The 21,631-nt window shown below is 38.2% G+C and overlaps 1 protein-coding gene across 18 annotated transcripts in view; it reads right to left on the bottom strand.

The window, feature by feature from the left end:
* Positions 1-21,631, bottom strand: part of Pikfyve (phosphoinositide kinase, FYVE-type zinc finger containing) — a 94,106-nt gene that overhangs the window by 27,486 nt on the left and 44,989 nt on the right. For 17 of the 18 annotated variants that reach the window (NM_001427277.1, XM_087566252.1, XM_087566261.1 and 14 more), the window contains 14 exon segments: positions 6-160; positions 264-372; positions 725-838; positions 2,413-2,591; positions 5,142-5,313; positions 5,978-6,049; positions 7,327-7,427; positions 10,108-11,264; positions 11,503-11,629; positions 12,368-12,508; positions 18,214-18,321; positions 19,981-20,055; positions 20,637-20,817; positions 21,217-21,346. In NM_001427277.1, coding sequence (NP_001414206.1) covers positions 6-160; positions 264-372; positions 725-838; positions 2,413-2,591; positions 5,142-5,313; positions 5,978-6,049; positions 7,327-7,427; positions 10,108-11,264; positions 11,503-11,629; positions 12,368-12,508; positions 18,214-18,321; positions 19,981-20,055; positions 20,637-20,817; positions 21,217-21,346 — 2,821 coding nt within the window. 18 annotated transcript variants of the gene reach the window in all.

The raw sequence follows: 21,631 nt of genomic DNA, 5'->3' as shown, positions 1-21,631 counted from the left end.
CCGACCTGCTGTTCCACGCTTGGAGCGCCTCACAGAGGCTTTGCTTCTTGGCAATGAGTGACTCGAGAACGGACTGCAGTTGCTGCGGGGTGTCCACACACGAGGACATGAGCCGCGCCTGCATCTTCTCAGTCCAGCTCTTAAACTCACCCTCCTCCATCTGGAAGGCAACAGATCCAAGTTTGCTAAGCTGAGACACCAGACAGACAGAGGGGATTCTAGGAAAAAGCAGCTCCCAGATTTTCTATAAAAGAAACAATTACCTCCTTTTGTGCAAAGATATCCTCCATCTTTTCCTCTCTGGTTTTGCTAAATGTATCTGTTTTCAAGGACGCAAGTCTTTCATCAACAGCTAGGTACACCTGTGAAACCCTTAATGTGATGGAAAAAGCACAAGTTAGGAGGAGCTGAAACCAAACTATTTCATAGAAATTGGGGGGAATGGCATTTTATATGAACTGAATCGTCATCAAATATCATGGAATTTTGCAAAGCAAAGCAAGGTGTCAAAGGATTTACTTGAAATTTTAAGTTGTCAGTTATGTTTTAGAGGTTTTCTCCTACATTACTTGAACTTTTCTTTTTCAACACTGAGCACACACTAACTATAATTAGAAAAGGAAAATCACTCATATTTCAAAAGAAGAGTTAGCCTGATACTAAATCGCCATGGATTACAAACACGACCAAGAGAAAATGGATGACCAAAGCAACGAACACCTACTTCTGAAAGAAGTCCTTGAGGTCCTGAAGAAGAGACACCTTCAGCGGGGCTTGGCGCTTAATGAATATTTTTGGCAGTGGAACACACACTTCAAGAAGCCGAATAGGAGAGTAACTGAGGAAAAAAACAGTAACAGGCGAACATAAAAACTATTTTAATAATGTATACAGAGAACGTACATATGTATGCAAATGATCAATTAAATTCTAATGAGCATAGGAGAAAATAATGTTTTCTAAAAAATTGAGTTTCATAAAGACAAAAAAAACTAACTTTCAAACCACTAGAAATCTCTCTCCCAATACTGGGAGGATTTCGTTTTACCTTTGCACTGTAATGCTGTTACTTATCACTCTGAGGGGCCATCTGCTATAAAAACAGCAATGACTTTAATGCAAACTTTTGCTATGGATCTGAAGAGACTTAAGTAAAGTTGAAACGGTACTTATTAAGTCCCAGCTACTGGGGTTTTCATGCGTCTTCCTTCCATCTGACGTATAGACTAGTAAATGCTACATCCGACCAACCTACATCCTATATTTCAGGTTAAAAGCCCTTGCTTTAAAAAGAAAATAAGTTCCAATTCACAAATACTTCATTAGTATAATGTATGAGATACGGTTTTAAGTGCCTAGAATACAGCACCAAAATTCCTGCCCTCATAACTTAGGAATAATGAAATGTGGCTAATAAATAAAATATAAATATTTAAGTATCTTTATCAGAGCTCTGTGGAAAAAAATAATGACAAATGAAGCATGGGTTACTTGACAGGTAAGGTCTAAATCGAGAGCTCTGGTAGGTAAAGAAACAACAGGTAGGTGTCTGAGGAGCAAGCACCTGCGAGAAGGAAGGGTAAGTGCAAAGTTCCCAGGTAGGCACCTACCTGGCACAGTAGAGGAAAGGCCAGTGTCAGTGAGACCTCAACAGAGTGACTATGAGCAGTACAAGGTGATAACACAGGCCTTGGGCAACCAGAGCTTGTAAGGGTTTGTCGGCCAGAGAATGGATTCTGGCCTCTGCTTGGCAGACCAGATACCTTTGGGATTTCTAGAGCACAGTAGAGAATGGCTGATTTTCCTGTAACAGGGTCACTCTTGACTGCTGAACAGAGCTGAGAGCCGGCTTCGGGAGTGAGGCTAAGGGAGTCTGCCCAGGGCTACTGTGAAAACCTCCTGCTAAAACAAAAGAGGCTTAGCCACAGCCGCAATGCTTAGGGCAGTGAAGTATTGGTCTGAGTAGTTTCTGAGGACAGAGCTTAAGGCAGTCTCACGTTTGATGCTGCAATGATCAGTACTCATTCCTTAACTTGGAATTTTCGCTTTGTTAGAAGTATCTTAGGACCTTTGTGGTAACTAATATCTCAGCAAAGTTCTCAGACTTTCAGATGCCAAAACAATCGCCAAGAGTGATCCGGGAAGCAGAAAAATCAACCAGTGTTCCATGATTCCCATTAGTTGACAGCTCCATGGGTGAAACATACAAGATCATTACCCTTGCTCATGATGGAACAGAAATACTACCTAGTTCTTGGAATAAACTAACACTAACACTAAAAGCTCTTAAAGTAGAGCCCTCTGCATTTGCAAGCTTAGAGACAGGGGAGGACATATATGTCCAAATTCAACAGTGGCAATGTTCTCTCTATAGGGAATGTGATAATACACATAATCCCTTTGCCTTCTTACCTGAAAGATGCCACCATCTGATTATAAGAGAAATACTGGTGATAATCATGGTGGATGGAGTGACCGCAGGGCTCAGCATTGGCTCTGCGAGTGTACTGGTGGCCATAAAATCGAAGTTCAAGGTATTTTGCAAATGACATCGACCAGGATTCATTTGAAAGAGCAACAACTGGTGTTACCTGAGGTTTGGGGGGAGGGGGCAGGGAAGTAATAAAGTACAGACTCAAGATCTCACATTTAAAAGACCTATCTCTATTTTTCAAGACAAACAACATATTCTGACTGAGGGGAGTGAAAAACCTAGGAAAAGAATAAACTCTTTAAGCTGGATTTGACTAAGAGGATGAGAGAAGAGCAGCTGCAGTAACCCCAGGCACCGTCAATCTCCCTGTACACTGCTGGATTTCCTTCTCTACAGCTTTCTAAATGGCCACAGGTGCACAGACTTACCTGGTTTCCACTGACTGGCATTTCAGAGAGACAGTTCTTTCTTATCAGCACACTCAGAAACAGATATAAACTATGCCCTTAGAATAAAATCAGTAATGGTGGGCAATGAATGACCGATCAAAGGGCAATGGTCTTACCATACTTCCTTCCAAATTGGGTGCATTCATTTGCACACACTCTCAACAACAGTAACTGAAAATACCAACTCTCTCATTTTCCTACCAACCCTACAAGTTACTCATCTTTGAAATGTTATTTCTTTTTTTAAGGCATTTTCTTATTTCATTTATATTTGGCTTCATTTGTGCTTCAACTACATTAATGAATAAATTTTATTTGCATATTTACTGCCCATTTGTATTAAATTACTTTGTTGTACCCTATGCCCACTCTACTGTGGCTTACAAAATTCAACATTACATTTTCCTAAGCTAGAAGCTTTTATTGTGTGTATAATGCTTTTCCTTTCTAGCATAACCCCATACTTTTTTTTTTAAATCTTAAATGCATAAACCAAAACACGTTAAACAGACTAAAATTTAACTATTCATTTAATTTAACAGTCGATACACAGCAGTGGTTCTCAACTGGTAAGTTGTGTTACCTTTGCAGTCACCTAAGACCATTGAAAAACACAGATGTTTATATTATAATACCTAATAATGGTAAATTGTTAATGTTGCTATGAAGTAGCAATGAAAATAACTTAATGGGTGGGGTAATCACAATATGAGGAACTGCATTAAAGGTCACAAGCATTAGAACAGTTGAGAAGCATTAATCTCTAGCGCTCACAACAAGTTGTCTCATGGGACCAAGATCAAGAGGCCTATGGGTATGAGGACAAGGCTGGGACTGAGCCTAATGGTAAAGCATGTGTAGCCTTGTAGCCACTAACACACACAAGAAAGTATGGAAGAATTTGATTACTGAAAATCACTCTGGACCAATAAGCCCCCAGCTCATAAAGAAAACTAGTGTCACCATTTTCAAGTGCTATATGAACAAACACACTTATGTACAATTCTCATAAATGCTTTCCAATCTCACTTCAAAATACATCAAGATAATAATGAAGACGATTTTAATACATATTCACTTAAATCTGAACAGTGTATATTTAAAATGTTATAGGAACTGAAGAGATGACTCAGCAGTTAAAGAGTATTAGCTTTACTCCAGAGGGCCCAGGGTTTGATCCAAGCATCTACACGGTGTCTCACAACCATTTGTAACTACAGTTTCAGGGGATTCAAAACCCTTTTCTGACCTTCTTGGGCACTAAGCACACATATGGTACACAAACATACATGCGGACAAACATTCAAGTATATAAAAATAAAAGCGGGGTTGGGGATTTAGCTCAGTGGTAGAGCACTTGCCTAGCAAGCGCAAGGCCCTGGGTTCAGTCCTCAGCTCCGAAAAACAAACAAACAAACAAACAAAAATAAAAGCAAATTTAAGCCACACACACACACACACTGGTACTGGAGAGATAGCTCAGCAGTTAAGAATACTCCACCTAACAACCACCTCTAACTCTAGTCCAGGGGATCTATAGCCCTCCTTTAGCCTACTCATGTATATACACAGAGTTAGCTACACACATAAACACATAAAATTACATAAATATATAAATAAATAAAAGTATATAAATAAATAAATCATAAGCCTAAACTTATGCCACTTCTCCAAAGATGGATTGAACCCATTGAATAAAAAATAAGCAAATAAAAAACGATCACAATAATGACATCAAATAATTTTTTCAGAGTTAGAAGATACATGCCCAGGTCATTTTTCTAAGATTGATTATAAAAACAAATATAAACTCATTTTGAACAAAGCCTCATCTACATTTTTTTCATAATGGTTGTTGATATAGACTCAGATTTGTTAGGTCAATAGCTTAATACACTGTAGTTACTGCTATCTAAGTCTATTTCCTCTTCTACAAGCCATTCCACTCTCCTTCTATTCCTAAGGTGAAAAATAGTACCTAGAATACAGAAAGAATTGTCTAAATTGACATACATAAGTTATCAAAATATAATTTCAATATATTTCTTGGACAAGGCATGCATATTATATGTAATGACCTATATTCCTTCGGTGAAGTTTTAAAATATATTAGGTTAAGCATAAGAAGGCTATGTGAAGATCACAATGACAAATAACTAAGTTCAAAATCCTACTAACTATACATCCCCTACAGAAGTATACAGACAGAAAGAAATGTCACAGGAAATATGTCACAGGAAGTCAGTAGCAGCACATACTTGTTTGCAGATTCTGCACCAGGAATATGTGAGAATTGTATGTTGATATCCAGGCACTGGAGAATCCAACTCCTTCAGGATTATCTGTACACAGCCTTGGCCATGAACAAAGCGTCGAATGTGATGAACCATGGGGGTATCACAGAACATGCTAGGACACTGGTAAGAAGACCTGGGATGAACAAGAGAATCTTTCTCACATTAAATATGAAACAGAGTCCACACAGCAAGTACTGAATGATCATGGCACAACCAAGAACGCACAGCAGCAGCTCGAGAGTAAAGACAAAGAACGTACAATCTGTACAGGATGCACACTGCTCTGAACTGTCTTAAACTGAAGCATGGTGACAGTTCCCATTTGTCATAAGACCTTCGAGTGCCCAGTTTCAAACAACAGTAAAACCCAGACATTTCTAAGGACTATACTCCCTGCATGATAACATTAAGTCGCTCATGCCATGCTGTAAAACTTAACTGGAAACACCAATGTCATTGTAAAGATACACTCTGACACATAGTGTAAAAATGAGAACTATCAACAATACTTGATACACAACTCAAAATGTTTAGCTTGAAATTCTGGACTTCAAAGATGCATAATAATTAATCCAGCACTTGGGAGGTAGATCTCCGTGAGTTCCAGACCAGCCTAGTTTACAGAGCTAGTTCCAGGCCAGCCAGGTCTATAGAGAGAGACACTTTCTCAAAGAGAGAGAGAGAGAGAGAGAGAGAGAGAGAGAGAGAGAGAGAGAGAGAGAGAGAGGGAGAAAAGCAAAGAAAAGAAAAGAAAAGAAAAGAAAAGAAAAAGAAAAAGGGAAGAAATCAGCTTTTACCTGAAACAGTATCTTTCTAAAAATATTCCCAGTGTAAGGTCATTCTTTCCATAAAACTCCATTGTTACAATCCTAAAAGAAGAGATGATTTCTTAGAAATATGGCAACATTACCACCAAGACCATACTCTAATTGTTAAATATGCTTACGATCAAGTACAAGAAAAACACATCTAACAGTGCTGTGAAACAGGTTTTACCTCATCCTGTCAAATAAGTGTAGAATGGCCACACTACAGTATCGAATCCATTAGTATCCGAAAAAAAATCATTTAATGAGAATGCATAAACTATAAAATAAATTTAATAAAACTGATTTGCATTAGGAAAAGGTAAAATCATCTTTTAGTTTCAATCCCCATCAACATTGGGGAGGAAAAAAAAGACAGTTTCCTTCTGCTCTCTAGTCACTAGGTATGGAAAACAGCTCTCACTCTTGATAAGAGCTAACTCCTAAGAGACTCTGCGTGTATGCTTGTTGAAATCTGTATCCTTAATATTACCTAAGGAGTCCATTAATTTCTAAGGGGAAAAACCCTACAAACTTTCAGAAAGTCATGCTTAAGTTGTCCTAGAACTACACAAGTTTCTAGAAATATATATATATATATGAAATAAATGTTTTATTATGAAGGCAGCACTACCCAAAACAAACAGCAGTGAGAAAGGAAGTGAAAGTGAGGCATGCATTCCATGCTCTCTCCTGAATGTTGACTGCTATGATCAGTTACTTCCTCTCCAGCTTCTGGAACTTCCTGCCGTGACCCACTGTACCCTTGAACTATCAGCCAAATAACCCTTTCTCCTTAAGTTGCTTTTGCAGATAATTTTTTTAACATAACAACAAAAATCTAAGACAAGCATGTAAGGTCTTCATGACTATCACTAGAAATATTACAACATTATGAGTTTGTCTCTAAATTTACTTAGACATTTGCAAGAAGAACACACAAAATAAAAGGCTCGTCTGGTAGTATAGTCAGTGACAAAACTACAAACAGTAAGATAAAAGGATGACTGTTTTTATAAAATTTATGCAAAAGGAAAACTTGCCTAAAGTTGTACATATTATAGTCAAAATGTAGATTTTGGGTTTCAAAAACCAGCTTTTGTGGGTCAATTTTGTAAGTTCTATAATATACACATTTTTCTTTCCTCTCTCAAAGTTTTTTCATTCTTACTTAAAGTACAACTATTTATCCATGAACAAAAAATTTGCAGTTACTACGTAAGTTTAAATATCCTTTCAATTCACATGTGACCATCAATGTGTCATAACTAATGGCAGGCATTATTTTTTATGTTGCTGGAATTCCACTCTTGGTGCAACAGTGTAGACAGGCATCCTACCAAGGGCTGACACAAGCACTGGGCGCATTGCTGGACTGGGCAGAAGAACTGCTGAAGAGCACGCAGAGCCTCTGGTGGTTAGCAGGATTCAGACAGTCCACCTGCAGAACAAGCAACAGGTGAGCACCTGAGTCGGAGCACAGCTCCTAGCAATTCACTGACGCAGAATGCCTTTCACTCTGTTAATAAAGCCGTCTATTATCACTGCTGGAGGCTTATGAGGGCTTACAAAAGGCTAACTATAAGAGCAGCTGGGTATTAAACACAGACTATTTCAGAACTCTAAGGTAAAGTTGGAGTGTAACATAAATGAGGCCTCTGGTTATACCCAACACTGGGTTTGAAAGGGGAAGAAAACTAAGAAGTTTGTTTCTTAACATAAACATTCCATTCTTTCAAAATTGTATTATATTTTGGAAGAACGAATTAGTTAAAATATATTCCTATGAAACGATATCACCTGACAGATGGATATGGTATCAATCCATGGTACCTAGAGATCTAAATTCTAAGATATTTTTCACCTGTGCTTTTCCTGTTCCCTGTTAAAACTCAAGTAGTAAAGGAACATACGGTAAAGTTCCTCCTCCTTAGATGCCACTCCACCTATCAAACTATGTATGTAGTTTGCAAAGCTAAATAGCCACTCAGACCAACATGGTGGCACATGCATGAAATCCCAGCACCTGGGAGGTAGAATCTAGAGGTTCAAGAGTTTAATGTCTTCCTCAACTAGATCTTGAGTTTGATGCCAGCCTACAAGAAACCCTATTTCAAAGAAAAACAGTTCCTTGTTTATTCACACTGTTCAAATATACATACATGCACAATCAAGCATGTTAATACACATATACATATACAAAGGTGATTGCTTTCACTGAAATGAGATATGCTATAAAATGAATTAATATAACTTGCTTTTTTAGAGGACATGCTAAAATACATCCATCCATAGTGTTTCATTCTGATATAGCAAAACTTGTTGTATTTTTAAAAAATCATTCATGGAATTAATTCCGAGACATGCTTTTTAGTAGTCCAGAAGTTACCGCGGGTTCTATACAGATCATATATGGGACCAGCCTATCCTCTGATATGGGTTGAATATGAATGATGCCCATGCCCAAGAATCCTGCATTTAAAGTTTATTCCTCAACTGGGATGCTATGTTAGATGTTCTAGAAACTATAATGTGGGGAGGAGTCTCCCTGAAGGCTGTATCTTATCCTGCTTCTTGTCTGTTGTGAAGTGAATGACCTCTGCCAGACTCCACTATGCACTCTTGTACATATAGTCTTACAAGCAAGCATCCTCACACAGGTATATTTAAATCATTCAAGAAGAGAGAAGTTGGAATCCTGAGTCAAAGGTGTACAAATGTGCATGTAAAATAAGAGTACATGTGAACATCCTTATCACTTTCTATACATTTATACAAAAGCATTCAAAATTTCTTGACTCCCACTATGGTTCGGTATGTGAGTCTCACAAACAATTGTCTAGCACCACCATTTAGCACTTCCTTAACTAACAATGAAACTAGATTTTTTTTTTTTAATTACAGAACTGCATTACATCTAACGAAAGATTTCTTCATAAGTTTCAATATTAGTAATGTACACACCACAAGTAAATCTTAAACATCTTTAATTTCTATCTAAACAGATATAGTTAAATAACAATATATAATTTTTAGTCTTAGATATATTCTTATATATAAGAAATATATATATATATATATATATAGTCTTGAAACAAGTCCATATCCAATATGAAATTTCCATCTCTCACAATATTATCAAAACAATAAAACTAGCCGTAATGGTGCAGAGCTATACTCCTAACACTAAGGAAGTACAGGCAATATTATGAACTCAAGATCAGCCAGGATCACATAATAAAACCTGTGGAGATTAGCTTTGTCACCTTAACACTAGGAAGAGAGTCTCAATGAAGGATTAGCTACACTGGGTTGGAAGATGGACATATCTGAGTGATTGTCTTAAGTTAAAATGTGAGAAGACCCAGTCCACTGTGGGTGGCACCATTCCATAGCAAAAGATCCTGGACTGTTTAAGTACTGAGAAATAAACCTGAGTACAAGCAAGCAGGCAGTATTTATGTATTTCTTTTTCTTTGCTCATTACTATGATTGTGGTATCTTAAGTTACTTCAAGTTCCTGCTACCTTTATTTGCCCTTACTGATGGGCTGTAAACCTATAATTACAAGCTAAATAAACTCTTTCATAAACTGACTGTTTGTCAGGGTATTTGATCACAGCAACAACAACGGAAGGAAGGAAGGAAGGAAGGAGGGAAGGAAGGAAGGAAGGAAGGGAGGGAGGGAGGGAGGGAGGGAGGGAGGGAGGGAGGAAGGAAGGAAGGAAGGAAGGAAGGAAGGAAGGAAGGAAGGAAGGAAGGAAGGAAAAAAATTAAAATGAAAACAAGCTCTATCTTAAAGCACTGAAAGAGTCAGGCGCTACATCATTATCACATGTAAGCAATTCAGGCAGAAACTTCAAACAACTGCACACTTTTCCTTAGTTCAGGCCCTTCCTACTTTACTACAAGTGCATATTAAAATCCAAACTCCCAGTTTTGTTGCCTTATGAGTCTACTTTTTACTTCATATATAAGCCATCCGATTCAAGAAGAGAAATAAACAGAAGAGTAAATATTTAATAAGCCTGCATGTAATTTGTCATTTTTTTTAAATCTTGCCTCAGTAATTTTTCAACACAAAAAAATTCTATATTACCCAGTAAAGAGTGACATCTTACCTTTGTTGGCCATAAGACATCACTTGGAATCAATCCCCTCTCTTCATCACTCTCAGTTTTGTTTCCTGATTTGCTCCCTGAAGTACATGATGTATCTTTTGAATGGACAAAAGGGTCCAAATGTTTTGACTGAATTCTTCCTCCTCTAGCTCGATAGTCAGCTAGCATTCTACCCAAGCTCTGGCTGTCCCCCAGATGTTCAGCGATCCTGGTGCTCACTAGCTCATGTGAAGGTAAGACTTGTATGGACTTGGTCTGAACATTGCCATTCATGCTCTGAAGTCCAGAGAGATCCCTGAGCAGCTGTTTCTTCCTCCTGCTCTCCATTTCCTTCACCTCTTTATTGAGAAGAGGAGACCAGTAAATCTGCTCTGGAAAGTAATCTCGAGTTGAGCACCTCATCCCCTTTTCAGTTAAAAGGAAAGGTTCACGGAATGTAATAACTGGAGAGATACAGAGGATGACGTCTTTTAATTCCTGTTTAAATGTCAAGGAGTAAGTCTTTCGTTTATCTTCAGAGGAGGTGACTTCCTCAGTAACATACATTCCAGTGTCATCCTGTAGAGGGTCTCTAAAAGCTCTCATCTGGCTTTTGGGGTCCTGTTGCTCAACCGTTTGCTGTGATGTCTCTGGCTGTTCATCTCCTACAGCATCCTGTTGATCCATATGGAGAGGCAACAATGACTCGGGTACCAGTGCAAAGAGAGCACAGGGGATACCTGCTGGGCAAGTGGGGGTGGTGTAATCTTGATGCTTCAAGGAGGCAACAGCCTGTGGGACACTTTTATTGTCCAGCTCACCCTTCTCAGGCACAGTCCTTGATTCCAACAAAGTGCTATCATCAGAAGACAGGGCATCAAAGGGGCACTCAGGATCCTGGGGAAGGGAGCTGCCACTGACCTGCTCCTGAGAAGCTCCCTCTTCCCCTCTTCCCTCAGCCAGAAAATGGAACGAAGGGCTTTGTGTTAACGTTGGAGGCATAGCAAACTCATCCATGAGAAAGGAGATTTCTAGCTGAGAATGATAAGCTACACAGATCATAAATATTAGGATCTCCTTAACTCGAGCCAGCTCATAATCAGAGCCTCCTCTGAGCTTGATTGTGCAGCCGAGGTGCTGTGCACAGCCTTCAAAAAACATCAGTGTTTTGGTTTGTTCTACAAATAAATAAATAAAAATTAAGAGACTCAGATGACAATTTAGAGGACCAAATAGAATTTACTACCCACAAAAAAGAAAATCCATAAAACAACAAAACCACCTTGAATGTCTCCCTCTTAACCAGTGCTTATGGATATTAACCCTTCCTTAGTAAACAAAGCTATCCTTAACTAGGAGATGATTCACTCCTGCTTGAGTCCCCAACTGAGTGAATGTGAGCTTCAGATGACTCACCGTTAGGCAACTGAAAGAGCTGCATATAAAACTTGTGGCAAGTGCCCAGGTGGGGTTTGGTGAGCAGCTGGTCCATGGACACCACTAAATCTCCTTGGGTCATTCGACTGATTCTTTCTAAAACTTGCTACAAAATAGAAAAACATTGTATTACAGAATTAAATTAGCTATGAGTAAAAATCTCAATACCCTGGAGAAAGATGTACATGAAGTATTAAACAAAATAATGTTTACAATCAATTTTTTTAATTTTAATAAATTGCATGACCAGATTTACCTGCTAAATAATCAATGTGTGGCCTCAAAACAAACCATGCTCATGGTACTCTTATCCAAAATGGGTGTGGCATGGTGGCCCACTTGTATAACTCTTAACACTTAGGACGCAGGGGCAGGAGGAGCAGTGCAAGTTTGAGGTCAGCCTGGTTTAATAACTGAGTTCCAGACCTGCCAGAAGTACAATGTGAGATACATTATTTTTATTCTTACTTTATGTTGTTATTATCCTTTGTTAAAAGAGCATTTGGATAGCATGTCTTAGTATAAGGCACTAAGGGAAAACAAAAAATAAAAATCAGTTTCCTTGAAAGTGGCCTCTGTTTTATAGAATGAAGCACCAATAAGGACTTCTGATGGGTAATGTCCCTTCCACCTTTGGTCTCATAAACACCCAAAAGTTAGTTTATGTAAACATAGTTACACTGTCTTCCAGTGTGAATCTACAGTCTTAATAATGTAACTACCACACCTGGGTCTCACTTCAACATAAATGCTACATCAAATAAAAATATTGCTACAAACCTACCATACATGCACCTTCATTTAAAAGTCATGATTGTGTAAATGAGTAAAAATAGACACTCACTGACTTTACATTAATGACCAGAGTAATGCCATGTTCCAGTAACATGTCTTGAGCAATCCGAGACACTGTTTTCTCAACGAGAACCAATGTGGGTCGAACATCAACTATTCGTTGAACATAATTCTTCAAGAATTCCCTTTCCTAAGTAAGATAAATCAGAAATACAAAACCTGGTACAATTCAGGATTCTGACATATTGAAACAATCATGACAGCCTGACTGTTAATATCAATATTCAGTCTATAATTTTTCATTCACAAATAAGTCTATAACAAATTTGAATGCAACAAAAAAATTTAATCATAGTTCTCAACTATACATTTTACTTAAAAGTTTTAGGAAAAGTCCACCCTCTGATAAATTTTATTTTGAAAGATTTTCAGATCCTAATAATTTGTAATTTGCTGAAGATGTAGCTCAGTGAGAAAGTACATGACAAACACATTTAGGATCCAGTGGCTCAAAACTAGCAACAACATGTGGGGACAAAAGGCGGCGGCAGCAGCAGCAGCAGCAGCAGCAGCAGCAGCAGCAGCAGCAGCAGCATGTGTGTACATGTGTCTGAATAACAAGCACGAAGAACACAATATGCAACATCGGCGAAGATTTTAGACTGTCAAGAAACAAATAGCCTGCTCCACCTAGCACAATAAAAGCAATTTCTAAATTTATATGATTATGAATTTTCTTTTCCATTCTGTAACCTACAAGAGTATCTTTTCTGGGAGTCAGAACTAATAACCCTCTGACAAACCCTACCTCCAATTTCCTAATATCCTATTATACCTTAACAAATACAACTCAAGTTCTAAAACATAATGCTTATTATTAGTCCGCCATAATAGCTGAGTGTGATGGTGCACGCCTGTAGTACCAGCACTCAGGAGGCAGAGGCATGTAGATCTCTGAGAGTTCAAGACCACCCGGGTAGAAATCAGTAACAACAGAAACACAAAGTCTGCAAACTTATGGAAACTGAACTTTCTACTGAATGAGAAAAAAAAATGGGTCAAGACAGAAATAAAGAAATAAATTTCAGATTTTCTACAATTGAGTGAAAATAAATACACAGCATACCCAAATTTATGGGGCACAATGAAAAAGGTGCTAAGAGACAAGTTCATAACACTAAGTGCCAACACAAGTGGAGAGATCTCCTAATAACAGCAACTTAACAGCACACCTGGAAGCTCTAAAACAGAAAGAAGTAATCACACCCAAGGAGTAGATGGCAAAAAATAATCAAACTCAGGGTAGAAGTCAATAAAATATAAACAAAGAAAAGAACTGAAAAAAATCAATGAAACTAACGGGGAAAAAAAATCAACAAGATAAACCCTTAATCCAAACTAAAAGATGAAGAAAAAATATCAAAATTAACAAAAACAAAAACAAAAACAGGAACAGACACCAAGGAAATCCAAAGAATCATCAGGTCATATTTCAAAAACCTGTACTCACCAGCTGGCAGTGGTGCATGCCTTTAAAACTAACACTAGGGAGGCAGTGGCAGACAGTTCAATGCCAGCCTGGTCTACAGAGTGAGTTAGAGGATAGCCAGGGCTACACAGAGAAACCCTATCTCACAACAACAAGGAATAAATAATAAAAGAAGAAAGAAACCTGTACACCAAATTGAAAATCTAAAAGAAATGGATAATTTTCTCCATAGGCATCACTTACTAAGTTAAATCAAAATCAGATGAGCAATTTCAACAGACTTATAACCCCTAGGGAAATAGAAACACTATTAAGTCTCCCAAGCAAAAAAAAAAAGCTCAGGGCAGACAATTTTAGCACAGAATTCTACCAGACTTTCAAACAAACAAAAGTTAACGCCAATATTCCTCAAATTATTCCACAAAAAAAAAAAAGACACACAAGGAACACTGCCCAATTCATTTTTTTTGTTTAAATACTCTAATTTTTATTTACCTTTTTTTTTTATTATTAACTTGAGTATTTCTTATATACATTTCAAGTGTTATTCCCTTTCCCGGTATCCGGGCAAACATCCCCCTCCCCGCTCCCCTTCCTTATGGGTGTTCCCCTCCCAACCCTCCCCCCATTGCCGCCCTCCCCCCACCAGTCTAGTTCACTGGGGGTTCAGTCTTAGCAGGACCCAGGGCTTCCCCTTCCACTGGTGCTCTTATAGGATATTCATTGCTACCTATGGGGTCAGAGTCCAGGGTCAGTCCATGTATATTCTTTAGGTAGTGGCTTAGTCCCTGGAAGCTCTGGTTGCTTGGCATTGTTGTACATATGGAGTCTCGAGCCCCTTCAAGCTCTTCCAGTTCTTTCTCTGATTCCTTCAACGGGGGTCCTATTGCCCAATTCATTTTATGAGGCCATACTTACCCTGATACCCAAACCACACAAAGACCCAACAAAGAAAGCAAATAAAAGACCCAATTTCCCTCACTAACATAGATGCAAAAATACTCATTAAAATACTTGCAAACCAAATCTAAGAACCTATCACAAACATCATCCACCATGATCACATAGATTTCATCCCAGAGAAGCAGGGAAGGTCCAATACACAAAAATCAGTAAATGTAGTCCACGATATAAACAAACTGAAAGAAAAACACTACATGATTATCTCATTAAATACAGAAAAGGCCTTTGACCAAATCCAACACCCCTTCATGATAAAAGTCCTGAAGAGATTAGGGACACAAGGAACATACCTAAACATAATAAAGACAATCTCTAACAATCCTATATAGCAAACATCAAATTCAATAAAGAGAAACATGAAGCAATTTCATTAAATAAGAATAAATAACACAAGGTTGTGCATTCTTTCCACATCTACGCAACATAGTTTTGAAGTCTTAGCTAGAGCACTAAGACAACTGTAAGAGGTCAGGGAGATACAGGATGGAAACAAAAAAGTCAAAGTATCCTTATGCAGACAATATAACAGTATACATAAGTGACCCTAAAAATTCCAATGAGAAACTCCTACAGCTAATAATTTCAGCAAAGTAAATGGATACAAGATTATACATACATACATACATATACACACACACACACACACACACACACACACACAGAGAGAGAGAGAGAGAGAGAGAGAGAGAGAGAGAAGAGAGAGAGAGAGAGAGAGAAATCAGAAACCTTCCTTTATACAAATGACAGACTGAGAAAGAGTCAGGGAACTTTCTGGAGGGTCCTCCCATCTCCCACCCCCCAAAATTGCATATTTCCATTCATTCTGCTGGCCCTCAGGGCATCTCTCCTGTCTCTTTGTCCCTTCCCCCATACTTGATCATGTTCTCCTTTTTCCCTCCCCATTCACTCTCCTACCCAAGTACCTCCCTCCCTCTTCCTCCTGTGATTTCTTCTCCCTCCCAAGTGGGATTGAAACATCCTCACTGGGGCCATTCTGCTTGTTAACTTTCTTGAGTTCTGTGGATTATATCCTAGGTGTTCTGCACTTTTTTGGCTAATACCTACTTATTAGTGATTACATACTATGCATGTTCTTTTGGGTCTGAGTTACCTTACTCGGAATATTTTCTAGTTCCATCCATTTACCTGCAAAATTCATGATGTCCTCGTTCTTAATAGGTGAATAGTAGTCCATTGTATAAATGAACCACATTTTCTGTATCCATTCTTCTGTTGTGGAACATCTGGGTTGTTTCCAGCTTCTGGCTTTTTGGGTATATGCCCAAGAGTGGTACAGCTGGGTATTCAGGTAGCTCTATTTCTAATTTTCTGAGGAACCTCCAGATTGATTTTCAGAGTGGTTGTACCAGTTTGCACGCCCACTAGCAATGGAAGAGTGTTCCTCTTTCTCCACGTCCTTGCCAACATGTGCTGTCCCCTGAGTTTCAGATCTTAGCCATTCTGACTGGTGTGAGGTGGAATGGAAACTCAGGGTCGTTTTGACTTGCATTTCCCTGATGACTAAGGACTTTGAGCATGTCTTTGAGTGCTTCTTGGCCACTGGAGATTCCTCTACTGTGAATTCTCTGTTTAGTTCTACACCCCATTTTTTGATTGGGCTGTTTGGTTTTTTGGAGGTTATCTTCTTGAGTTCTTTATATATTTTGGATATTAGCCCTCTATCAGATGTGGGGTTAGTGAAGATTTTTTTCCCAATCTGTAGGATGCCAATTTGTCTTATTGACTATGTCCTTTGCCTTACAGAAGCTGGGAGGTGAGAGACTCTCAGGACTCAAAAGGGAGGGATCTTAGATGAAATGCCCAACAGCACATGCTGGTGAGGATGTGGAACAAGAGGAAGCCCTATCCACTTCTGGTGGGAATGCGAACTTTTACATCTACTATGGAGATCAATCTGGCAGTTCCTCAGAAAACTGGGAATCAATTTACCTCAAGACCCAGCTATAGTACTCTTGGGCATCTACCCACAGGATGCTCTATCCTGTCATAAAGACACTTGCTCATAGACGCTTTATTCATAATAGCCAGAAACAACCTAGACGTTCCTCAACTGAAGAGTGGATAAAGAAAATCTGGTACATTTATACAATGGAGTATTACTATAGTAGTTTAAAAAGTAACACCATGAAATTTGCAGACAAAAAGATAGAACTAGGAAAAGATCATCCTGAGTGAGGTAACCCAGATCCAGAAAGATAAATATGGTATATATTCATTTATAAATGTATATTAGCCATAAAATGATAACCAAGCTATAATCTGGTTAGACCCAGAGGAGTTAGGGAAAGAGGAGGGGTCTAGTGGGGATACATGGATTACCCTGGGAGGATGAAATAAAATAACTTTACATGTAGACTTGGAACAATATCAATGGCATGTTAACATACAGTGGGGATTTTCACGAGGTTCACAGGACAACTACTGGTTGTCCAATGCAGAGTAGTAGCCTTGAAATCATATATATATACCAATAACAAAAACACTTAGCAGGTTCTGTGTGTGTGTGTGTGTGTGTGTGTGTGTGTGTGTGTGTGTGTGTGTAAAAAATTGTGCATACATATACATACCTATATTCATATGTATTCATAGACATCATATATACTATATAATTGTGTATACATATATATTTGTACACACATATGTAACAAAAATAATCAAAAAAGAGGCTATCAATAGGACAGTGGGTGTGGCACAGGAGGGGTTCAAGAGTGGGTAGCTGAGAAGGGCTGGAGGGAGGAAAGGGAAAAAGGAAAGTGATGCATTTAATTCTATTTCAATTTTTTTTTTTTAAATTTTAATGTCTAAAACGAACTGCAAGAGTAGAGATGGTGCTCTGGCAGTATAGTTCCCAGAAGCCAGCCCTGGCTAGGAGTACATCTTTCTGTGGAGAGAGCTTTGTAAGCATCTCTTTAAGAGCAAAGCTAAGAGAACTTGTGCCTGCAGCAAAAAGGCTGAAGTTATAACTTACAGCTGCTATTCTGGTACCCTTTGCTTGTGAAAAACACACAAAAAAACCCATATAACCCCCATCTTAAGTTATTCCTCTACTGCCAACTACATACAAACTATTTCTATTCTAGAAACAGACATTAGTGAGAGTATTACAAAATGGGAGGTTCCATTAACCTTAGAAGTTAGAAAAACTCTCCCAGTAAAGCAATGGCCAAAGTACAGAAGAGAACTAAACTCAAAGTTGAATTTTCACTTTCTCGTCCATACATTCCCAGTCAAATGTTCCCTTCAACACTCTGAAACCTTAAAAATGAGTGAAAGAGATTTGGGTAAGCTACTCCCTAAAGTGCAACATAAACATGGCTCACATAACTTAATTTTTGAAGCGTAACAAGGTTTTTGAAATTAAGAGTTGCCAAGCAACACATAAGGTAAGCATCCATCAAATGATTTCCTCCAGAAATCCTTACCTGAAGCACAATGGGGTCAATGCAAGTAAACTTAGTTTCTTCTCTATAGAGATACTCAATAGAACACTTCAACAGAAGGATTTTGGGGTTTTTAATACAGGAATTCATCTAAAAGAACAAGGTTTTGTTAAAGGTTTGCACTTTATAGACTTTTAATCATAATTTTAATTCATATTGTTCATAATTCCTGTTAGTACCATCAAACTCTAATTTATTACCTTTGGGTAATTCTCTTTTTTCAAAACAAGTTCTTGAGAAAAACAACTTTTTCTTACCTATTTCTCTATACTAGTCATTATATTTTTTTTATAGTTTCTCATACTGTAAGAACAAATAATATGCTCTAGGCAGCAGTGGGTATTACAGCCAGAGTATTCACACACTCTAGATCAACAACTTTGGAGTCCTTCTAAACTTCAAAAGGAAAAAAGTTAATGGGACTTGAACATTATTCAAACAGAACACATTCTCCAGCAATCCTAAGTTAGCAAGCCCAATGGATAATGTGAAGTTAAAAGAGAAAACATAAAATTATTGTCAAAAGCAGGAATTCGTGCCAACATTCCAACCATGCAACTAAAGCCACAGGCAGAACAGCTTGTGTCCTGCCATTAAGGTTCAGTCTGACCAAATTCACACAGCCCAAACTGGCAAACAGTTCTGAGGACAGCAAGTAAGTGAAGCAATACATCTGGGGCTCTAAAATCAAAGACTATGTCTAAAGATGATCAGTGAGGCAAACCAATAATTCATGGGTGTGTTTCTCCCTCTCCTACACATGGTTTTCACAACTCCTGAAAAACCATAACATGTTTAGTCCTTCTTTTGTTTTATTTTGTTTTATTTTTTGAGATAAGGAGGACCTCCCTCTATAGACCAGGACAGCGCCAAACTCAGAGAATCCACCTGCCCCTACCTCCTAAGAGCTGGGATTAAAAGTGTGAGCTACCACCATCTGGCTAAAATTCTTAGTCTTAATTCAGTAAAAATCTCTTATTTTGGCTCAACACTGTACCTTAAAAGTGTAATATCCTGATTTACAAGATTGTATATATAAACACATGGTTTTGGACCATGTCTAAGAAATAACATTTCTAAAGGTTAAATGTCTAATAGTCAGCCCACCATACCCATAATTTCCACATCCTGGATTTGACCTACTACAGAGAGAAAAATATTTACAAAATGGGGAAAGAGTCTAACTGTGTGTCCTACTCATGCACAAAGTATTTTTTCTATCACTTAAATCCATTAGCACCTAAACAATATAGCAAAACAACTACTACACATTTACATTGTACTAGCCAGTGTAAGTCCTCAGAGATAACTTAGACGTCTACACGGAAGTACTCAGTAGAGCATAGGTAAACACTAAACCATCTTACATACAGAGCTTGAGCATCTCAGCATCCCCTTGAGACCCTGGAATCAATAACCTGCAACAACTCAGACACAATTGTACTAACCTATACCTAGAAAATAGTAAAAACAGAACTACATTTCAGACCAGTATCCTTGCCTTCTATTGGGCTGGCAACCTAACTGTCCCCTGCTTTTTTCTGTCTTATGAATTCCCACCATTCAAATTCCGACCCATCATCAGCTCTGGGAGATTTTCCTAGAACCTCTGGACTTGCACCTCTATGAACCTTATGGGTAGGTACCCTTCAACGTCTCCTTTTCTTTTGTAATTAAGAAACCCCAATTTGTGAGTTTAGCACATAGTCACGGTCTACTGAATTTTACTGAAGAATTGAAACTTATTACCTTTTTATGTGCAATGTTTTTGGTACAAACAAAGCCATTGACAACCACGGAATCAAATTTCTTTCCACCTGGGATCTAATAAACGAGAAAACAATAAAAACCAGTGATGTACCTTGGACTTCATCAGATGGTTATCATTATGTCTAAGCATCTTTGACCAGCAAAATAATGGTAGAAAGTTCCAGAATATAGTTCATTTCATCTCTTATTATCTCTCTTATCATGATTGTTTTCCTGCCTTCTACTCTCTAAGTCATATATGCTACTCTAAGCACTCTGACTAAATAAGCTGGTGTCTACAGCACTATTTTTACATTCAACATTCAATATTACAGGTAAAACATACATTCCCAAGTTAATATTACCTAAATAAGGCTCACTTTCTGCTTTTCCTCATGACAGTGCTAGTGATCTATGAGAACAGACTCTCTCATAAATGGCATGCTAAGTAGCAGCATTAAAAAGGGAAGAAACTGTTTATTTTGGTTCTCACCACACCCAACTCACTCACTCGTTCCATGCACCTCTCACTTCCTATAATGAGCACCAAGAGCTCTATTTGTGCTATTGACAAGGCAGACGGTAACGGCTCCTTTCAGATCACCTGATACCTGCCCCATCAGTTCCTGGCAGCAGCAAACAGTAGGAGAGCTCACCTTCTTGATATGGACAAACTGACGGATATCCATGTCATCATCCTGGTGCTTGACGTCAGGTCGGACTGTCTGAACAACCTGACAAACTAGTGACACAATGATGTCCCTCCAAGATGATGACAATGACTCATTTTGAAGCAGCTGCTGGAGTAAGGCCATCATGTGGTTATGATTAGCTGAACTAAGAAAGGTTACAGAAACAAGTTTGTACAGTTAGTACACAAGAAGCACTCCTGAAGAAGTAAACATTCCAATTACGGCTCACAGATAAGATATTCCATGTCAATTTTATTCTTTTAACGTATCTTTATTTACCATAATGATTCTGCACATAAATGAAATCTGTGAGTAGCTTTAAACTAACAAACAAACATCAAAGTGCTAAAATAAAAGTTTAACACATAAATTAAAATGGAGACAATCAGTTTGGGACTCTGCTTTATAAGATATTTCATCAGAACTCAGACTACACTTTAAATTAGTATTTTTCACTTTATAAGGAAGAGAATTGTGCAGATAGGCAAGGGTCGGTGAAAATTACAAAAACTATTACGAGAAAAATAAAAATCTAGAGCCTTACAGCAGCCTTTCCATGGCTTGCTTCTCCTCATTCTCCTCCCGCAAGAGTTCCAGGTTGTTATGATGCCAGCCCAAAGGGGTAAAAGGCAGCTCTTTGGATTTTTCTTCTACCCGTCGATTAAATAAGGACTCTAAACATAAAATAAGTTAGTACTTCATTGTCATACTTTATACCATCAACTTATATACTTAAAAAAATAAAAATCTCAGAAGGTGAGAATATAAATTATTGCTATAAAACAGCAAAGACCTGTAATCAACACACAATTAAAATAGATAATCAAACATGCAATCATACATATATACATACAGCAACATGTTAAAATACAGCAGGCCTTGAGCTACAGCCCTTCTCTAGCATGTGCAAGATCTAGCATGGTAGAGGAACCAAGAAACAGCTCACATCTGGAAACATC

This window comes from Rattus norvegicus, chromosome 9 (genome assembly GCF_021556685.1).
Source record: "Rattus norvegicus strain SHRSP/BbbUtx chromosome 9, alternate assembly SHRSP_T2T, whole genome shotgun sequence".
In the NCBI taxonomy this organism is placed as follows: Eukaryota; Metazoa; Chordata; class Mammalia; order Rodentia; family Muridae; genus Rattus; species Rattus norvegicus.
Note: the sequence above shows the minus strand (reverse complement) of the source record. Positions and strands in the feature narration are given on the sequence as shown.